General features: G+C 38.1%; 1 protein-coding gene across 2 annotated transcripts in view; it reads left to right on the top strand.

Moving 5' to 3' along the window:
* LOC126278052 (phosphoenolpyruvate carboxykinase [GTP]-like) overlaps positions 1-21,156 on the top strand; it is a 136,218-nt gene extending 115,062 nt beyond the window's left edge. For both annotated transcript variants that reach the window (XM_049977859.1, XM_049977857.1), the window contains exons 2-12: positions 8,792-8,909; positions 10,686-10,831; positions 12,395-12,579; positions 13,073-13,331; positions 13,736-13,868; positions 13,956-14,169; positions 14,327-14,528; positions 16,352-16,550; positions 19,443-19,595; positions 19,977-20,177; positions 20,523-21,156. In XM_049977859.1, coding sequence (XP_049833816.1) covers positions 8,792-8,909; positions 10,686-10,831; positions 12,395-12,579; positions 13,073-13,331; positions 13,736-13,868; positions 13,956-14,169; positions 14,327-14,528; positions 16,352-16,550; positions 19,443-19,595; positions 19,977-20,177; positions 20,523-20,627 — 1,915 coding nt within the window. In that variant the 3' untranslated portion in view covers positions 20,628-21,156. The remainder of the gene's footprint in view (positions 1-8,791; positions 8,910-10,685; positions 10,832-12,394; positions 12,580-13,072; positions 13,332-13,735; positions 13,869-13,955; positions 14,170-14,326; positions 14,529-16,351; positions 16,551-19,442; positions 19,596-19,976; positions 20,178-20,522) is intronic.
* Positions 21,157-22,774: the final 1,618 nt, after the last annotated feature.

Here is a 22,774-nt window from a genome sequence, read left to right as displayed (position 1 = left end):
AGGCAGCAAGTTGCTGGAAAATGATTGAAATGAACTGACGATTATGGCAAGACTCACGTCGTAGTCATTCACTGTACAACGTACTGGCAGGTTTCCCCATTGTCAGTGGTGACTAAAGATTGGCCCCTTTGAATAAGGTTCGGCAATGAGACCTAGGATGATCTTGGAAAGGAACTATCGCGGTATTCACTTGAAGTGATGTTCCTAAATCGCGGGAACCCTAAATTATACCGCAGTACACATTTAGATCCAGTTATTTCGGAATAAGACGTAGCCTACGTTTCTTCAGCACTGGACCAGCTTCTGGGTGGCGACGTAGGACGTCGGAAATCGATTGTGTTGGTGATAGCCTCTGGATCTTGAGCTACAACGCGAGCAGGTCTACGTCTAAGACCTCGCCAATCTGCCTAGCCTCATTTACGTTTCTGTGAATCTCTTAAGAGACTCGAACGAACACCCTTTTCAACATGGTGTAGCTGCTCGAACATTACGGCTAAAAGCGTAACAGAAGCAAGTAGCCAGACTTCCCGCAACAGCGAGAGTGGCTTTCAACAGTACCAACTCTAAGGTGCTGGCTTATCTGTCTAGAATACTTTACTCTTCCTGTTTTCTTTCCGTGAATGACACGTATACGAGGAAACTACTCGGAGACATTTACTTCCAGAAAGGTGTACAAATCCTGGCTTCAGTCTTTCTTACCAACGAGTCGATATTCTCTTCCTGCCTTGGACTGCTGTCTTTGTCTTAGGCTTGGGAAAATTACTGCAATTCCGAAACTCTTTTCTGTCGGCCTTGTACGTACATCAGAGCATCGTGAAAGTGAATTCATATTAGTTACTTGTCAAATTGCGGTTTATGACGATACCACTAGACGTTATGGATCCATGCAGACGTGACAGTGCCTGCGGCTTCTCATCCACGGTCTGCATGAATTTACCACGGGTAGCCAGTTGATTGGGAGTATGGAAAACGTTGACATCTTCTTGTATCTGGCCTGTCTGAGAAAAGCTGGGAGCGCTAATTTTAATATTTAGGAACGCGGAGTATGACGGGAAGAAAGGTGTCTTGTGTGACGCAGTTTCCATTGTCCGAAAACTGTTATCAGTGTGTGAAAGTTCGATACGACTTCAGACGTAACGGAGTAATGTAAACACCGAAGAGGCAGTACATGACGAACGGTACTTCATGTGTGTTAGCCACTCAGTTTGCAAGCTACGGAGAAATGGATGCCTGTATGCTTCCGCTCCAAATCTCTTTCATTCCCATGATCCGTACACGAGGTTCAAGGTGGAGGCAATACAATCGTTCCACGATCTACTTCGCTTCCCAACCGGTCGCCCCTCTTCCAGAGGGTTTCATGAAAATTATCTGGGTATCTACGTTATACTTTTATGTTGGCTGTAGCGACCTCGTACGCGCGGCAGCGTCATCTGAATTCCTTTTTATGGTGTCAAGTCTATGTTATGAGGACTCCAATTACTACAGCAGTATTCTAGAATGAGTCTTACTAGCGCCTTATATGATTATTCCTGGCCGTAAGGACTGCCCTTTACAGAAGGGCGAGAAGAGTGAATTGTGTTTGCATTGAGATTAACGAGGAATGATTGCGAAAGGGAAGTAGTTCATTTTTCGATCATACATGTCGCACTGAAAATATAACACAAGCTCGGTGAAGAGAGACGAAGGAAGGACACACCCGCGACTTTAAGGAATCACCTCAAAATTGCCTGGAGCGTTTTAGAGGGGCCACGTAAACAAGAAATGAGAATCGGCCAGACGAAAAATCTACAGCATTCGCTTCCTGCACGAAATCCCGGTGACACAACCACTCTGACATTGCTTGGTAGACGGTTTTTCAGTGGAAACAAGAGTAGATTAAATAATTCTACGATCTGCCAGACAAATAGCCCCGAGTAAATTATTGAAACCATTGTCCAAGATTCACTGAAGCATTAACTGTACAGACAAAATGTTGTACATGTAATGCACTAGCATATATCTTTCATCTACGTATGATTCTGTGGAATCCTCGCAAAAAAATGGTGGTAGAAGGGTTTTTTGATATCTAACTGAAATGATACCATTGCGAGTATTGTAAAGTACAGGGCGCAGAACCAGATGACAATTGATGAATTCCCATCAATCTTCACCTACCTGTCTTACTATTGACAGAGCTGCATGTAATCCACAGCCATTATCAGAATCTCTGTATCTAGCCAGTATCCCTTTCGCGTGGATGTTCGATATGTTGATAATGCGGCTGATGTAACGAACTGCTCAGTGAAGCAAGTGACTTTATTTATGTGACTGTTCGATGTTTGTGTTTCGCTGCCTTACATTATCATTTTGCGGGAATCAAGTAACCTGCTGCATAATAAGGAAAAATTACGCAGGAAAGGAAATCTGCGCATATTTCTTTTTTGCGCTCACTTGAAGGTAAAGGCATCCAGAATTACTACAAGTGGTTGTTTGTGAAATTCAAAATACAAGTATTCTTACTATCGCCTTTTAAGCTTTTAAGTTGCACGGCATTTAGGAGTTATTTCAAACTGTCTTGAAAGGTTCTAAATATTGATAAATTTTGCGTCAACTCTATATAGTTGTGTATGTATGTGTAAAAATAGTCATTCTGCCTGAAAAGATTCAAATGAACGTTTAGAAGTGTACAAATTGGAAATTTGTGGTAAGGTCTTATGAGACCAAACTGCTGAGGTCATCTGTCCCTAAGCTTACACACTACTTAATCTAACTTAAACTAACTTACGCTAAAGACGACACATACACACCCGTGCCTGAGGCAGGACTCTAACCTCCGACGGGAAAAACCGCACGGACCGTGACAAGACGCCTCAGACAGCAAGGCTACCAGGCGCAGCTCTTTGCAAAATCTCACACAACATAGACAAAAAGAAAATTATGAAATTTTATCTCGTGTCCAGTATGATACATAAAATGTACATCCTTGTCTCACGCATTCCTTGTGCTGCCAAGCAGAATGTGAAACCCATCTTCAGTTATATCTCGCGTATCATTTTCGAACCGTCGGGAACACATCGGTGCACTATAAGTAGGAGATTTAACAACGAAGTTATTCCATTGCTACTTGCTAGTCGTCCAGTTTCTCTAGGCCCTCTCTAAAGCTAAGCATATCTATCAAAGCTCAGAAAAGCTTAATTTATTTTATCCTGGCTAACGCCCCCCCCCCTACCCTTTTTCTTCATTCCCATCTTATTTACGGGTATTACTCTGAATGATGTGAAGAAGAATGTAAACTCTCGTCTTTTCTTGTAATTTACCTTCAAATTTTCTCAAATGAGGTAATGAAGGCAGCTCAATAATGCATCTTATAAAAGTAATTTCTTTTTTGTTTGATATTGGAATGTAATCAAATAGGGCCTTGTGTAAGATCTCTACACTCTAAGCTCCACAAGAAATGGTTGTGTTATTGGTCGAACTATGAGCAGGCGTGTTATTGTGATGAAACAAGGTCCCAATGGCTCCACTTGTAGCCACTCTCTTGGATTATTCGGGAATCTTGGGAATGTATTTTTCAGAAAATCTATGAACAGCTAATGTCTCGCCTTCTTCAGGCATGTTCACGATAACTTATGTACTTGGAGTGAAGAAAGTGTAGACGGTTTGTTTGTACGCATCTGCTCACAGTACGACAAACAATACTAGTATTTCTTATGGAACGTTGAGTGCAAGCACTTCTGCATTCACCTTACACTAAGCCCTAATTAATTACAGTTTCATCCCAAACGCCACTGCAATTATACGCGTACTTATAATATTACATTACATTAAATTTGGTTCTTTTTGTTGAACATCCAAAGATGTAAATCGTTCAAAGCAGACAGGAGTTGCACACCTCCATTTGCCGTATTAATAACTCGAAGGTGGCTGAAAGGATCAACATTGTGTTGCTATAGTTCCATCCCAAGGTTATTCTGGCACCTATGATGGGCGAACATAATTAAGATGCTGACGCATTACAGCGCAGCCTCATATTTGAGTCAAATACATACATACATACATACACACACACACACACACACACACACACACACACACACACACACACACACACACACACACACACACACCCCTTCATCAGTTAGGGGGAGGAGTACAGATTTTTATGTAATGTTCCCAAGTTAGTGTCGTATGCACACACTCAGGGTCGGTTTAAAAGCCCAGGCGACACAACCCTTCACTCGTACGACTGTACGATTTCTATACAGTTCGTATCACAATTAGTGGCGAAAACTGATACTGGTGAAAGTGTAAGAGGAGAAAAGCTGGGACAGGGGGGAGGCTGGGGGAGGGGAGGGGGGTTCCGCCCCTGCACATACTGCATCCATTTCCAGTATGAAGTAGTTTGCGTAGAATATTAGAAATAGTATGCTGCTGATAAAGCGAGGGTACTTCAAAAGCTCGAATACTTACTCAGCAATATCTATCACTCGTCCCCGGACTGTCTTTGACTACAAAAGAATTTCTTTCATTTCTGAATTCGTTTCACCGGTGAACGAAACATCAAGACACTGGATTGCACTCAGAGCTTCCCTCAAATTGCTAGAAGACATTCCAACTACTGTGATGTTATTCGTTTAGCACTCCAGACTCACATTCTGGAGGAGAGATGTTCAAATCTGTCAAGCCATCAAGGTTTTAGCAAGTGTTCAAAATGGGTGTGAGTTCTTAAGGGACCAAACTGCAGAGGTCATCGGTCCCTAAGCTTACACACTATTTAAACTAACCTACGCTAAGAACACACACACACACACACACACACACACACACACACACACACACACACACGCGCGCGCGCGCCCGAGGGAGGTCCCGAACCTCCAGTAGAGGGGGGTCAGGTTTTAGCTTTTCTACTACTTTTCACAGACCAGTTTCAGCGAATGCTAAAGCGACTCTTTCGAAAAAGATATGGTAGGTTTCCCCGCACTGCCTTTGTCTAGTCAGAACTGGAAGCCCTCTCTTAACGATTCGCCAAAACGGCCGTGAACCCTAAACTTCTTTTCTGTTTCTTACAGTGTGCGGAGCGTTAAGAGAGAAGGTCCTCCAGTATTTGAAACTTACGCATTGACTATATTACACACACATTTAGACAACCAGTTGCTCTCGTAATGTTCAGTGATCCGCGTAACCTCCGTGTTAAAGCTGATGCCTCTTCGTAGAAGGATCACCAATCAGGTGAATGACCACTCACGTTCTCCCCAACATCTTAATTTAGAACACAGTGTATTTAACAATGGAGACGAAAGCGCAAGGAAGACCGCATAGTGTGTCACGAAAGTGCTAATTACCGTAAAAACAGCTGTTTTAACATAACGACACACGCGCATGAGAATTCAAGAAGCCCACAATTCTATCCAGCGGCAGTGTATGTAGAGTAGTAGCCGAACAGCATTTTGTTTTAGCTTATCAGCAGATAGCTAAAGTATAATTCATACTGCACCATTTTAGAAGAAATGTATCAGAATTCGCCGAGCAGCCTAGTGCCAAGCAAACGTATATAAAAAATCTAAACACTTCTTAGGGTGGTCTCAAATGCCACACCTCTAAATTGAAATATCATTTGCCCCAATTACAGCAAGAAAGGATCTAGTTAAAGATGTCTAAATCATCCTGTTCTAGTTATATTGAGCACCAGCCATTTTCCCATAGACGAGTGTGGAAAACTCGTCCTTCGAATTACATTCAAATTGCCTACTACGTGCTCACATGAAAAGCTTCCCTATCGCAACTCTTTCGTTTCGGTTTCAGCTCGCAGGACAAAGTGCTGTTAAACAGCCTTTCCAACGACTTTTTGTAGGAATGGAACGTGAAAAATAGCGGCATTATTCCACTGTATCAAGCAAGTCATGAACGTTACTGTTATCTTCATACACAACACACGAGACGGATCATTTGTATTTTATGACTGATGCTTTCCTCTGCTCAAAAATCATCATGTAATCGGTGATCGTTTCACAATTTAGACATTAAGATTTAGACAGTCCTAAAGGCTGAAAATAGGCTGAAGAACTCTGTTTTTCGTGTTACTTTCTCCGTATTTGAGAGATAAAAGCATACCCTGTACACACAGGCAGCAGACCAGCTACTTTCTTTTTTTATTGTATACCGTGAGCAAATTGTAAAATTTGTTACTGTTGCCAAATTTCCTTCCTTTATTATTTCGTAGAAATGATAGATAAATCTTCAGTCTTTTAAAGCAAATGAAGCATTGTAGTTCACTGCCACGTCACTTCCGTAAAAACATTTCCAGACTAAGATTGGTGCGTTTCTGCAAAACAACGGATGTCCGGCACAGACAGCGAGAAACTACTCTTGAGACCAAGTGGGGACAGGTCTTGTATACGGCACGTAAACGCGTGCCTTAGCTACGACACATGGCAGAGGTCAGCATTGTCTCAGCAGTGCTGTACCGATTCTTATGCAGTGTTTTTCTGCTCGCACCTGTCGGCATTATTATTATAACAGTACTGACCACTTTTCCCATTTTATATAATAATACAGTGTTTCAAGTCAATGCAAATTTTACAAACAAAAATTACTTTAAAAAATATCGTGTTTAAGAACGAAAAATTTTAGCACTGCTACTATGGCTAATTGATATTTCGGTCTTTACTCGGTTAATAGTGAAAATAAGAAAATATGTTATAACCGACACAAAACAAATATCGAAAAATATAGTCTTAAAACACCGTTATGGGTTTTAACGGGGCTTTCCTGTCCCTATAGTCGAGTCTGCATCTCTATGGCAACGCCTCAGTGTTGTCGCAGGAATATAGACAGCTACTGTCTTGTTTTCACATGCAACGATTATCGCTACGCAGGTATCGGCAACAGCGTTGTTATCAGTTAGGGATCTGCTTGTATCGGGTCGATTATAGACTATAAAGCCTCAAAGGAAAGGAACTTGCTTCTTCAGCACGGCAGGAATGGCGACAGTGGAGTTAGTCAAGCAACTTCATTATTAGTGTGCTGTCTGCAGATTCCAACTGATACTTACTTATGCGTAATAACGGTAAATGGTAAAGAACTGAAAAGAGGACTGAATTATTTCTAGCCAAACAAAAATAGCTTTGCACCATAGTCTCTGTTTAAATCAGTATACTTAGATTGTTTCTGTTGAGCCTGTGCGCACACGGCCGGCCGGCGTGGTCGATCGGTTCTAGGTGCTTCAGTCTGGAACCGTGCGACCGCTATGGTCGCAGATTCGAATTCTGCCACTGGCATGGAAATGTGTGAAATCCTTAGGTTAGTTAGTTTTAAGTAGTTCTAAGTTCTAGGGTACTGATGACCTCCCATAGTGCCCCAGCACACACACACACACACACACACACACACACACACACACACACACACACACACGTGCACGTGCGATGAAAACTTAACAGTTGTTTTCTAAATGATAGATATGGTCAAATCATGGAACTAGTGCAATGTTTCTGGAACGAAATTTTACTTAGCAGCAGAATGAAAACAGATTTAAAACTTCATCGCAGAAAAAGACTGTGTTCTAGACCATGACTCATTCCCAAACTTTGCCATTCGCACACTATGCTAAGGAGTGAAAGATTCATTCTGGAAGCAATCCCTGGGCTGCGGCTATTTCAGCATAATTTCTGTCTTCCAGGAGTGCTGGTCGTACAAGGCACACGAGGAGAACTTTTGTGAAGTTTGGAAGGTAGCATAGAGGTACTGGCAGAAGTAAAACTGTGGGGGCAGGTTGTGTGTGAGATCTGACTAGCTCAGTCAGTAGAGCAGGTGACTGTGAAAGGCTGTTTTGCGATCAGGTTTGTGCTCCAGTCTGGCACAAACTTTCAAAATATTGCAATGTTTGACATCGTGAGGTGTCAGGTGTTCTGCCAGATATAACTGTCATCCATGCACAATATTTTGACAACATGACTCGTCTTCATTTGGTATTACCTATAGCTCAGCACATGATGAAGACTAGTCATATTGTCAAAATATTGTACATGGACAACACTGATATCCAGCAGAACACCTGTCAACACATCAAGATGTCAACAAATTGCAGGGAAAGCCAGAAGAATTACATTTAGTGCAATGTTGTTGAAATAATGAAGTGTTTCCTACCCATGCATTTTATATTTACCAGTTTCAAACTGGGTTAGTGTAGAGTGGAGAGAGAGTAAGTTACAGCCAGCAGTAGTGTGTCGTGGGAAGTGCGATGCTAGGTGGTAAAGTCGGTCTTGCTTATTTAGTGTTGCCAATCACAGCCTGTGCTTTCTGACTTACCTGTATCACCTACTACACAGAGATTCATGCAGACATAGAAAGTAGATAAACACACAAGTTTTTCGTGTAGATGAAATAAATCAATAAAAAATTCAGAAGTTGAACAATGCTACTGTATTTGTTATTGCCCTAACATGCTGTTTAACTATGGAGGTTAGCGTTCGTAATTTCTTCTTATTCTTGTCCAGATGTCATATTAGCACACAGGAAGCAGCCAATTACTTCTATCTCTGGGCAGTTGTCTGGTACTGATGTGTTGCCAAAAGCAATAAGAAACTGAATAAAATCAATTTTTAGCTGAATACTCAAGGGAATGAAGTTGAAAAATTACAGAATTTTTTCTATATCAACTGTAAGTGAGCTTAGAACTCAGTGTTTGATCCATTTACACCAAGTGCTTCGTGTAAAATGCTCTGCACACAGTTTAATGAAGCGTCACAGAATTAATATGCACAGAAAATTGTATTATTTTTTGGTTCACTTCTTCCATACTCTGTTCCAGATGTACTGCCCTTGTGTCACGATATGCGAAGACACTATCACAACCAAATGTTGGTCTCTTCAACCACCTGAGAGGCGTTAATGTGACAAATGGAGATGTGCATCTGCTGTCACCAAAGGTAAGAAATGTACACAAATTCACTTTGAGTGGTTATATCTTTTACTGAAAGTCCATTGCAAGGAACTAAACTTATGAGATAATATAAATATAAAGGTGAATTGTACTGTGTGCCCTAGACAATCAAATGAATTTTAAATGGTACATAGTGCCAGAAGAGAGCATAAGAGTTTGACTATCTACCATTAAAGTAACAGTGACAGTAACAGGCATGTAAAACTGTGAAAGAGATACATGGACGTCGTCATGTTCACCTGCCCGTTGTCCATGATAAGACAACTGACCCCATGTGAACACCAGCTTTAATTCCCTCCATTTTTATTTTTCATAGCACTATTACAAAAGAGAAAATAAAGATATTCTCATAAAGTAAAACAGCTGTTGAAATATTGGATTTGTTTGACTACTACTTTCTAATTACAACTTAAAAAATTGAGACATTTACATTTTAAATCTAGTGTAAATAGCATGAATTCTGATGTCCCCAGATACTTGTTTTAATTTTAAAGGTAACTTGCCAAAGGTACAAAGCATCTTCATTAAAATACCTCATTACAGTAAGGCTTGTAGGAACAGGGGTCATGGTGCTATTTTCAAAAGCAATAAGTAATAATGTGGATAAGATGTTTGTACCTCTTTGACTTTTCACATTACTACTACTTTGGAAGTGACTAGACATAATTATAAAGAAGGGATGTGTCCACTTGCAGTAAAAAAAATTGTGAAACAAAGTTAAACGGGTCTTACATTTTTTAGAAGTGTAGCAAAACATAAAGCTATAAAATGGAAGAAACCAAACAAGAATGGCCCCATGCGTGCTCTGCCGTGTGCACATCAACCGGCTATGGTGTTCTGCACACATTATATTGTTCGCTATGCAGATCTGAAAGTGACTGCACAGAGCTAAAAGAAGCAATTGTAGTGGAATTTTTGCAGTCATTGATAGAAATTAATTATTTTTAAATTAATGACCTTAGATTGCTTTCATATGTGAGCATTAAATTATATAAGCTATCTTCTATAAAAAACAATTGCAAACAAAATAAAAGATTATGAGTTTGTGTATATAGTCTGCCACCCAGTGTAGAGTCAAAGTATGCAGTGTGCAAGACGATCACTGCCCCAGTATTTTCAAAGTCATGCATGTCGGCACAGTATTAGCAAAGTGAACCTCTAAGTGCAATGTGTTACGGAGAACTTTTTCCGCCTTCACACAGCACCCACAGCAACTGCTATAAACTGCCGAATCTCTTTGCAAGCTGCAGTACTGCTTTCAGGTCCATACTATTATCACTAATTGTTGTCTGTATTATGACAGCAGCAGACAAAAATAGTGTGGTTTGGAAGGGGCAATGCTGTCAGATCCTAGCTAGGCAACACAGACAATAGGACAGCATAAACACTGTGCTAGAGAGCATGCTGACATTTAGTGTAGTGACTATGCACACAAATGAGAGCCATTCTGCACATGCTGCCTTCATTTGCAACTACAATAATTGTGTGCTGATGTTTAGTGGTAACTGATTACAATATCAAATTTCCCCATGTTTACTATTGTAGCATTGACAATTCTAAGGGAAAAAAGTATTAAATATTATTTACATTTCTTTCTAAAACAAAGAATATGACACATTGGCTGCTGTAAGAATTTGGCTGTGTGTATAAATGCATAAATTGCCCACCTGCTAGTATCAAGCCTGTACAAGCAAACTGCATTTCTGTGACTTGTTGAATGTGACAGATAGAATAATGTAAAAAAATTATGTTAACTTTAAAGGTGCGTGCCTACTTGGAAGAGACGGTGTCCCTGTGTCAACCAGAGAACATCCACATCTGTGATGGCTCTGAAAGGGAGAATGTACACCTCCTCAACCTAATGCAGAGGCAGGGAACAATACAAAAGCTTCCTAAATATGAGAACTGGTAAGTTTTAATTTGGCTTTTGTTATTAATCTGTATTTGCAAATCTCAGTAACAATGCTGTCACACCATAAACTTCCTGACAAAGGGAATTAAATTAAACTTTCATTTTAGTTACTATGAAATTTCTTGAATTCTTTCATGGGATGTGCATACATTGAATATTTCATTAACTTTAATTCCACCCTTGATTTGCATTCTCCAGAAAATAATCTAAACTTTTCTAAATTTACGTTAAATTATGTCTAACATTCTGTCATTTATAGCTTTACATGCAGTTTTCAATCGAATTAATAATATTTTATTATTTTATTTTGCATTGCTTACTTACAAAGATCTGAATACAACATTGTTCTTCTCTCAAAAACTGAGTTAATTCAGGACTGATTCTTAGACATTATTTTTTTTAAAATTTTGGAGTGTACTGTGTAGAAAATGTGCAATTTTTTTTAGATCTATTGAATTTTTCACATTCTAATGTGAATCATCTACATCAATGTGTTTACTCTGCTATACACAATAAAGTGCCTGACAGAGGGTTCAATGAACCACCTTCAAGCTCTCTCTCTACCATACCACTCTCAAACGGCATGTGGAAAAAACAAGCATTTAAATTTTTGTGTGCGAGCCCAGATTTCTCTTATTTTATCATGACGATCACTTCTCCCTAAGTAGGTAGATGCCAACATAATGCTTTCGCAATCAGAAGAGAAAACTGGTGATTTAAATTTCATGAGAAGATCTAATCCCAATGAAAAACGCCTTTGTTTTAAGGATTGCCATTTCAATACACATATCATGTCTGTGGCACTATCTCCCCTATTTTGTGATAATACAAAGAGAGTTGCCCCTCTCTGGACTTTTTCAGTATCATCCGTCAGTCCCACCTGATGCGGATCCTACACCACACACCAATACTCCAGAAAAGGGCGGACAAATGTGGTGTAAGCAGACTCTTTAGTAGACCTGTTGCACCTTTTTAGTGTTCTGCCAATGAATCACAGTCTTTGGTTTGCTCTACCCACATTATTATCTATGTGATCATTCCAGTTTAGGTTACTTGTAATTGTAATCCCTAAGTATTTAATTGAATTTACAGCCTTTAGGTTAGTGTGACTTATCGCATAATGGGAATTTAGTGGATTTCTCTTAGTACTCGTGTGAATAACTTCACATTTTTCGTTGTTCAGGGTCAATTTCCACATATCACACCATACATATATCTTATCTGTTATGTTCTACTTTTAATTCATGTTTCAAGCACAAGTTTCATTGTTTTATAGTCATATCTACAGATAAATTTTCTTCACATAGAAACTAAATGTGGCGGAAAAGTCTCAAAACTTTGCATGATTAACAAAAGAACATTTACTATTTCCTCCTTTGCTAACATGATTGTCCATCAATGAGTGGAGCTAGTAAAAGCTTTCAGTAAAAGGAGTGCACTTGGGATTAAAATGTCCTTACATTATAAATTGTTCCACAATGGCATGTTGAAGTTCACTATTATATTTACAGTCCCAAAAATGTAAATTGTTGTTTTTAAAAAAATGTTTGTTTGTTCAGTTGGCTGGCCAGGACGAACCCGGCTGATGTTGCCAGGGTAGAAAGTCGCACCTTTGTCTGCACAACCAACCGATCTGAAACAATTCCTGATGTAGCTCCAGGTGTCAAAGGAGTTTTGGGAAACTGGATGTCACCAGGCCAGATGGAGGAAGCCATTGGTGAAAGGTTTCCAGGCTGTATGCGAGGTAAGTGCAGCACATTTGTACCATTTTTAAGTATGTACTAATGGAACTGTGATTAAATTTGGTAAAACCAGTTTCCATTTATGCCAAATATTATTTACCTATGTATAGGACATGGAGGTTCTTCACTGCTTTTCTACATATTTATTATGTGAACAATAAAGATAAGCTTGTCTTCAGCAAAGATAACTTAAATATGACACTTTTGTGTAATTTGTGTGTGCATATCTTTTTTATTGTACTTTCTACCATTTCTTATCTGCTATGACATAACTTTCTTTCTAACATAAGCACTTACATTAGTAGACTGAACTTTCTCATACTGTCATGATAGATCTAACAAATTTGTCATATTGGTCTTGAGATCAAATAAACAGAGCTCACTTATAAAAGCAATCATTATTCCCATCCTAATATTTCTACTTAATCTTTAAAAAGCTGATAGTTTTTAACAAATCTGTTTTCATGCTAAAATCTAATGTTTCTCATTTTGCAGGTCGGACTATGTATGTCATTCCTTTCAGTATGGGTCCTATTGGTTCCCCTCTGTCAAAGATTGGTATTGAAGTTACTGACTCACCCTATGTTGTGTCCTCAATGAGAATAATGACACGAATGGGAACCCCTGTGTTGGATCTTTTGGCAGAAGGAGCAGATTTTGTAAAATGCTTGCATTCTGTTGGCAGCCCAGCAAAGCCAACAAATGAGTATGCTAGTTGGCCATGTGACCCAGAAAGAACCATTATTCTCCAGAGGTATGATTAACTTCTTTTGTGGTAGCTTATTTAAAAATTTACTGTTCAAACATTACAGTACCACTAGATAGAAAAATATAACAAAAAAAGAGAAGAAAATTAAAAAGTTCAAACAAAATGTGATGGACTTACAGAAACACAATGACTAATTAGTCAAAATTATAGGTGTTTATAAATTTATGAGGGTCACCACTGGGGTAGTTATTATATATATTCATTATGTTTACTGCATGTGTAATAAATTTATGTAGTGAAAATGGAGACCAATAAACTGTTCACAGAAATAGTAATTGCTATATTTACTATTTAAACATGAGAATGGCAATAAAATAATTTGTTTATAGACTTATAAGCATAAATATGGTTTACAGAAATAAAATGTTCAGTTTATTTGTTTGTCATAGGCCTGACAACAATGAGATAGTTTCCTATGGCAGTGGTTATGGTGGAAATTCTCTTTTGGGCAAGAAGTGCTTTGCCTTGCGTATTGGATCAACCATTGCAAAACGAGAGGGTTGGCTTGCAGAGCATATGCTGGTAAGTGTCAACAATACTTTCCAGGTGTAAATAATCTGGGAAATGATGGGATATAGCTTCTCCCTGAACTCTACTATCTCATTTCAGATACTGGGTATCACAAATCCAGCAGGGAAAAAGCGTTACATAGCAGCAGCTTTCCCCAGTGCATGTGGGAAAACAAACCTTGCTATGATGAATCCAACATTGCCAGGATACAAAGTAGAATGTGTAGGTGACGACATTGCATGGATGAAATTTGATGAAAATGGGCAGCTTCGTGCCATAAATCCAGAAAATGGTTTCTTTGGGGTTGCTCCAGGTACTGTTTTATTTCTCATTTGTTATACATAGTGGAGGTGTGTGTGTGTGTGTGTGTGTGTGTGTGTGTGTGTGTGTGTGTGTGTGTGTCTAATATTGCTTATTCTTGTCAAGTTAACACATTTTTATTACTACCAATGCTTCTTTTTTAATAACAGGAACATCAAATCAGACCAACCCAAATGCAATGAAGACAATATTCAGAAACACCATTTTCACCAATGTTGCTGCCACTAATGATGGAGGAGTATTCTGGGAAGGACTTGAGAAAGAAACAGACCTAACCATGGAGATCACTGACTGGTTGGGTAAACCATGGGACAAAAGCAGTGGAAAGCCTGCTGCGCATCCTAATTCAAGGTATAAACTTTACTAAGTGTGGAGGAATGACTGTAGGTGTTAACGGTCACTTATGCATAATATGCCGGGTATCCCCTATAGATTTTTGAACTACGCAATCAGTCATAATGAATTGGTATGGTGGCATTTATATTGAGAGCAATTTAGACTACTACTAATTGTAGTAACTTAATTTTCTTTTTTGAAGTCTTTTCTCTTATAATTTCTGGAGATGTTCTTTTTTGCACCAGTTACAGAAAAAATTGTAGCTTACTTCAGTGAAATATAAAATTGTCCATCATAATTTCAGTAGTCCTATGTTGTGAGCTCTTAATATATGAATGACATTGCATGAAACAGAGAAGCAAAGATGACTTACGTTCTACAGTAAGTACTAGTGCACATTATTGTGTAAAGTGGTGAATAAAAGGGAATCTTTACAAGCCACTTAATGTATGTCAACAGGGATTTGTCTGAAATGTAAATGGTGTAAAACAAATTAATTCTACATAATGTTACATGGTTGCTTATTCTTAGACATTTCTGGGATAAAATTTATAATTTGGCAAAGAAAAGGACATATAGAATGAATCTGATGTCAAGTTATGGAAGAAAAACTTCTATTTACTTCATGATAGCTAAAATAAACAAACAACTACACAATCTTCCATTCTGCAGAATATGGAAACTGACTGAGGAAATAGTCACTCAGGGCCCCAAGTCAATAGAAACAGAACAATACAGATCATTATATTTAGTTGTGCTTGTAAAGCTTCAATTCCTCTTTCCAAATGAAAGAACTTCCACTTCCAAAATTTAGCAATCATGTGTATGTTTACTCTGAAGTAATCACTGGTCCATACACATGAATATCTGTCACACATTTTCTTGCCTTTTTATTTTTGTGAAAAGTAATATCACTACAGATGGCAGGAGTTCTAGTGTGTGACATATATCTGTCTGGATTATACTTTTTGTATATTGTAAACAGCAGATGCTGCCTACCACTATATGCATTACCATAACTTCAAATTCATCTACTGGTAACACATTTCTTATTGGACAACTGCTTGTGCCTTCCTTGATACAAGGTTATTTAATTTTTCTGCTTTTCTTGTTGCTGGCCCCTGTGGCTCTTTTTAGCCCAGATAAATTCCTGATTAAGTAAATGTTTATTCCAAAAGACAAAATTGGTAATTTAGTTCATTTTGGCATCAGAGTAAGATAATGAAGGATCACTGACAGAAAAATACATCAGTAATGAATCTTAAACTTCAGTAATCCATTTTTCATTTACAAATGCTAAAAGAAAAAAAATGAGAGAGCTGTAGACACATTGCAAAGATGGTAGTTATAAGGTGTGGACCAGATAAGACACACGATGAGTGAGGTGGTGCAGTTGTCAGGATACTGAACTCACATTTGGGAGAACAATGGTTTAAACCTGTGTCCAGCCATCCTGATTCAGGTTTTTTCTGATTTCCCTAAATCACATTAGGCAAATGCTGGGATGGTTCCTTTGGAAGAGCACGGCTGATTTCCTTCCCTAACTCCATGGGGCCCATGACTCACTGTTTAGTCCCCTCCCCCAAATCAACCAACCAAGAGAGAGACATTTTAGAAAATGAGTTAAAACAAAACTCCTTGCAATCTACAGTAGTCATTTACATTTAAAGCATCTTAATGTTCAAAGATAAGTAATTATAGTCAGATGGGCTGAAAGGTCAAATGAATACAATGACTTAAATGAGAACTATATGGAATTTGGGGATAATAATTATATTTTAATGGCTGTCACCCAGTTATCAGAAAGTTAATGAAATTCTTGTTCACAATTGTTGCAGGTTTTGCTCACCAGCAGACCAGTGTCCCATCATTGATCCTGCTTGGGAAGATCCAGCTGGAGTGCCCATTGATGCCATATTGTTTGGAGGGCGCAGGCCTCAGGGTGTCCCTCTTGTGTATGAAGCATTTAACTGGAAACATGGTGTATTTGTTGGTGCTTCTATGAGATCAGAATCTACAGCAGCAGCTGAACATAAAGTAAGCCCTTGTTATTTATGTTCAGCAGCAATTTTATGCAATAGGGTACTAAATTCTCATATGCCATCTCAATATGACTATAATCTCAGTACATGTGTAATGCTTTCATTTTGATTTTCAATTTGAATTATATCTTGGGAATATTGGAAAAACTTGACAGTAAAGTTTCATTATCTAATGTGATTCACAAAATGCATTTTAAAAATCATCTTCACTGAAAGTACCACAGCTACTTCTTATTTATTGGAGTTATAAAACTTTTCACACTAAACATATGTCTGTGATTGAAAATAATAATTACTGCCACTTAATAAAAAAATCTGCAAATTACATAAAAGAAAAAAGTAATTGAATGCAAATCCAGTAATTTTTAATCATGTTCTCAAGATGTCACTTAATCTCCACCACAGATCAATAAATTATTTTAATTTGCTTATTGTTTTATATTCATATGCAGTGATTCATTTACAATACTCACATAATCAAAATAGACATGAAAAAGCCAAATATTTGTAATGAAAGATATGGTTGAGTACCAACCTATTGAATTTAATTGATGAAAGGAGAAAATATAAAAATGCAGTAAATGAAGCAGGCAAAAAGGAATACAAACGTCTCAAAAATGAGATCGAGAGGAAGTGCAAAATGGCTAAACAGGGATGGCTAGAGGATAAATGTAAGGATGTAGAGGCTTATCTCACTAGGGGTAAGATAGATACTGCCTTCAGTAAAATTAAAGAGTCCTTTGGAGATAAGAGGGCCATTTGTATGAACATCAAGAGCTCAGATGGAAACCCAGTTCTAAGCAAAGAAGGGAAAGCAGAAAGGTGGAAGGAGTATATAGAGGGTCTATACAAGGGCGATGTACTTGAGGACAATATTATGGAAATGGAAGAGGATGTAGATGAAGATGAAATGGGAGATATGATACTGCGTTAAGAGTTTGACAGAGCACTGAAAGACCTGAGTCGAAACAAGGCCCCCGGAGTTGACAACATTCCATTGGAGCTGCTGACGGCCTCGGGAGAGCCAGTCATGACAAAACTCTACCATCTGGTGAGCAAGATGTATGAGACAGGCGAAATACCCTCAGACTTCAAGAAGAATATAATAATTCCAATCCCAAAGAAAGCAGGTGCTGACAGATGTGAAAATTACCGAACTATCAGTTTAATAAGTCACAGCTGCAAAATACTAACGCGTATTCTTTACAGACGAATGGAAAAACTGGTAGATGCGGACCTCGGGGAGGATCAGTTTGGATTCCGTCGAAATGTTGGAACACGTGAGGCAATACTGACCTTACGACTTATCTTAGAAGAAAGATTAAGAAAAGGCAAACCTACGTCTCTAGCATTTGTAGACTTAGAGAAAGCTTTTGACAATGTTGACTGGAATACTCTTTTTTCAAATTCTAAAGGTGGCAGGGGTAAAATACAGGGAGCGAAAGGCTATTTACAATTTGTACAGAAACCAGATGGCAGTCATAAGAGTTGAGGGGCATGAAAGGGAAGCAGTGGTTGGGAAAGGAGTGAGACAGGGTTGTAGCCTCTCCCCGATGTTATTCAATCTGTATATTGAGCAAGCAGTAAAGGAAACAAAAGAAAAATTTGGAGTAGGTATTAAAATTCATGGAGACGAAGTAAAAACTTTGAGGTTCGCCAATGACATTGTAATTCTGTCAGAGACGGCAAAGGACTTGGAAGAGCAGTTGAACGGAATGGACAGTGTCTTGAAAGGAGGATATAAGATGAACATCAACAAAAGCAAAACGAGGGTAATGGAATGTAGTCAAATTAAATCGGGTGTTGCTGAGGGAATTAGATTAGGAAATGAGACACTTAAAGTAGTAAAGGAGTTTTGCTATTTAGGAAGTAAAATAACTGATGATGGTCGAAGTAGAGAGGATATAAAATGTAGACTGGCAATGGCAAGGAAAGCGTTTCTGAAGAAGAGAAATTTGTTAACATCGAATATAGATTTAAGTGTCAGGAAGTCATATCTGAAAATATTTGTTTGGAGTGTAGCCATGTATGGAAGTGAAACATGGACGATAACTAGTTTGGACAAGAAGAGAATAGAAGCTTTCGAAATGTGGTGCTACAGAAGAATACTGAAGATAAGGTGGATAGATCACGTAACTAATGAGGAGGTATTGAATAGGATTGGGGAGAAGAGAAGTTTGTGGCACAACTTGACTAGAAGAAGGGATCGGTTGGTAGGACATGTTTTGAGGCATCAAGGGATCACAAATTTAGCATTGGAGGGCAGCGTGGAGGGTAAAAATCGTAGAGGGAGACCGAGAGATGAGTACACTAAGCAGATTCAGAAGGATGTAGGTTGCAGTAGGTACTGGGAGATGAAGAAGCTTGCACAGGATAGAGTACCATGGAGAGCTGCATCAAACCAGTCTCAGGACTGAAGACCACAACAACAACAACAACAACACCAACCTATGTTGTGTTAGGAAGTATCCTTTATTTATTGATGGTGCCTAATGAAGAGAGCTCTTCACATTGCTTATTGTAACTTGTTTCCTGTATGATAAAATATCTGTACTGCCGTTTGGATTATTTACTATGCTTGTTCCACACAAGCATACATAACTGTATTCAGTCACTTAAGAAGACAGATGACATGTGAATGGACACAAGTCCAAAAATAGTCACCATCACCATCAATATGAGGGACATCCTAATGCTACTTACAACAGAACTCCAACATTTCTTTCATTAAAGTTGTGGTCCCACATCATCTCCAGTATGCTGGAGATCTCCATATATTTGCAATGGTAAAACGTTTGTTCATTTTGTGACAATTTATGTCATGTGATTGAAGTTAACTACATATAACAGTTAAAGCAGAAACGGCACTGTCAATCATTTCTTGCAGGGGAAAGTTGTGATGCATGATCCCTTCGCCATGAGACCATTCTTTGGCTACAACTTTGGGCACTACCTCTCACACTGGCTGAGCATGGAGGCACGTAAAGGTGCTAAGTTACCAAAAATATTTCATGTTAACTGGTTTAGGAAAAGCAGTGAGGTGAGTATCATTTCTTCAGGTCATATTGTATTAATCAATGGTATTACTCTTGAATAATTCTCTTGATTATTTGCACTTACTGTTAATGCGTTGTTCATCGTTCATTTTCAAATTTCACTGTGATAAATTATGGAGACCTGTTGGACAAAATGGTTCATAAGTTAATTTTATGGCCATGTGCTAAATAGTGCTTAACTTACACAGTTTTAAATTAAAGATTTACCAATTTTAATACTGAAACACACTTATTTTTTGCAGACATGGGGCACACGAATCTTTTTTAAATTAAAAAAAAAATGTTCAATATTACACTCATATGTTTGAATTAAGTATTGTGATGTAATATCACTTCTAAAAATAAATATTTCTGGATTTTTGCAGGGCAAATTTCTATGGCCTGGGTTTGGGGAAAATTCTCGTGTACTTGACTGGATTCTGCGTCGCATTGAGAATGAAGATATTGCTGAGCAAACCGCTATTGGCTACATTCCAAAGAGTGGAACACTCAGATTGGATGGACTTTCAGAAAAAGTCAATCTGGAAGAACTGTTTAGAATTCCAAAGGACTTTTGGCTTCAAGAGGTAATGATACTCAACTGCAATAACATTTTTTCATACAAACACACATTAAAATAAGCAGAACACTGTGATTGAAAAGCAATGTTTTTCTCCTCTTGTTGTATGTTCATAACCGTATCTCCCAAGTATTTCTCCATATAATCCCTGTTGGTTCTATTTTCCATCAACTTTCGCCCCTCTTTAACCAAATTAAAGGATTTGTGCTTCCAAAAGACTGAGTGTTCATCACTGTTCCCAATTGCTAAGTAAAATATAATTGTCCTTATCTACTTCATTGAATTTGCATTCTTTTTACAAATATTGATATAAATAATGTTAAGATTTTATGTAGGATGAATGATGTTTCAGGTTCATGATGTTGAAAAATACTTCAGAGAACAAGTTGGAAAAGACCTACCCTCGGCAATTGCTGAAGAACTTAACCGATTGAGGGAAAGAGTACAAACAATGTGATGAAGACTAGGATTTAAAATAAATGCTGCATGCTGCCCTATGGAGTGCCAAGTGCCCAAAAGCCTCAGGAGACATGTTTCCCACTAAACATCTCATCAACTATATTTTTTTATGATGATTGTGTTATATGTTTTTATACTGCTACAATGTCCTTTGTAAATGAAAAAAAAGGTTTGTGTGTGTGTGTGTGTGTGTGTGTGTGTGTGTGTGTGTGTGTAAGAAAATTTTGTGGTAATACCAAACCTCGTAAGCAAGACTGAGTGTTAGCGTGCAAGTGGAAAAACAAGAAGGCATATGAAAGTAATGTGTGTGCCGAATGACTCTTGTTGTTGTTAATGAAAGTATTTCACTTTGTGAAAAAGATATTTACAGTATTCAGTTACAGTTCGTTTTGTAATAAGAGTTTGAACAATTGTGTTTTGTGTTACATGTGAAACGATCTGAATTTGTCCTTTTATTTGTACCTTGGTTGAGAAAAGTGTGTAAATTGTACCAAATGTATAAATAAATGTGTTAAAGTCTGGTAAAAGGAATGAGTTTTAGTATTCCTACATTATGTTCCATAGAAGATAAGAATTACAAGCAAATGCACATGGCATGACATGACATGACAAAAGGAAGAACAAATTAAAATGTAGTCTGTAAACCTGCATACAGCTCTGTTCAAATTTGAAAATTCCAGACATAAACTGTAGATACTAAGTTCCTCATTGATAGATTTATAGAGGCTAAAGTACCACTGTGAGTAATGTACAGACAGAATGCAATGTATATAAGCGAATCTTAAGCAAAGAGTAATCTATTTCCCTTGCAATAGGCTGTAGGTTGTGTGGCTCTCGCTATTGGATTGGAACTGCAACACTTGTGCTTTACAAAAGCTTAAAAATGTCATATTTCCTTCTCAGGTCCTTAGGAGTGATAGCATTAAACTGTAATCCAAAGTGATAATGGACAGTGCATCAGTTGAAAGGCAGCTGCGTGGACCAGTAATGGAGTAAACTGTGAAAAGTGTCACTCGTGAAATAATTAATGATCAAGAATTCAGGGCATTTACATTACATATGTGTATGAATGAGGGGCTTTCCTCACAGAATTGTGTCTCCCTTACAAAGTAATAAAAATCGTATGTTTTATTAAACGTAAATTTACTTTATTTAACTAGCTGCTGCAACTAGTATCAAGAGTGGCTTTCTGCAGAAGCAGCATGTGGCTCACAAGAGGTCTGGCTGTGTGATGCTACCTTGTTTGCTGGAGCATGTTAAGATGTAAAGCCTTATGCTTTCCCAAGCATCGTTGACATCTCAACATGTATCTGCTTGCCTTTCTCATAATGCTGTGGCTGTGTTTTCTTACACTACGTGCTCATACTCGGTGTGCTATGGATGCATTCAGGCACAGTACCACACAGATACATGTGTACCGAGAATTTCTTAAGACACACAGCTATATTTCTGCCCAGTTCACCTAGTAACTCAAAGATTCAGTTGCTTAGTTTTTGAGAGTGCTGTTTGAGTCTCCTGTTGATGTTTTTGACTTCTCTGTTCTGCAGTTTTGGCATTAAAGTAGAGTTCTCTTTGTTATTTGTTACATGCAGGTGGAAAACAATTTAATTTTATAATGAGAATGCAAGAGGAAGAAATCCTAGAGATTGTGGCTAATAGAGAGGTATTGATTTTTCAGTATAAAAATCTATAACAGTTCTTCTGCAGAAGATCAAAGTAAAAGGCCTGAATTGTGTATTTAGTAGATACAGGACACCAAATTATTTGACCTACAAAGATGCAACTTATTGTCCAGAATCCAAAGACTCTGAAATAAGTGAGATGGCTCATATCAAAAGAAACAATCTTTAGCATCACCTTTGATTGAGATAAAAGCAATTTCCATCCTTTTAAACAAGAAATTTCATGATTGGACTTACATACACAAGTGTCAGCTAGGTAACAGGGTCATCTTCAAAGATATATCATATACAATACCAGTGATACAGTACCTAAAACCAATAAATTTCATTCATAAACCCTATATACAAGAATAAGTTAGTTCTCAACTTGCAAAGTAGAAAGATGTGAAATCAAACACCGATTCGTTACTGTTTGTCTCTCTATGGCTCAGGCAAAATATTAGTGAAGATTTTTGGTTCAGAG

Source organism: Schistocerca gregaria, chromosome 6, assembly GCF_023897955.1.
Source record: "Schistocerca gregaria isolate iqSchGreg1 chromosome 6, iqSchGreg1.2, whole genome shotgun sequence".
In the NCBI taxonomy this organism is placed as follows: Eukaryota; Metazoa; Arthropoda; class Insecta; order Orthoptera; family Acrididae; genus Schistocerca; species Schistocerca gregaria.
This window is presented reverse-complemented; position numbering and strand designations above follow the sequence as displayed.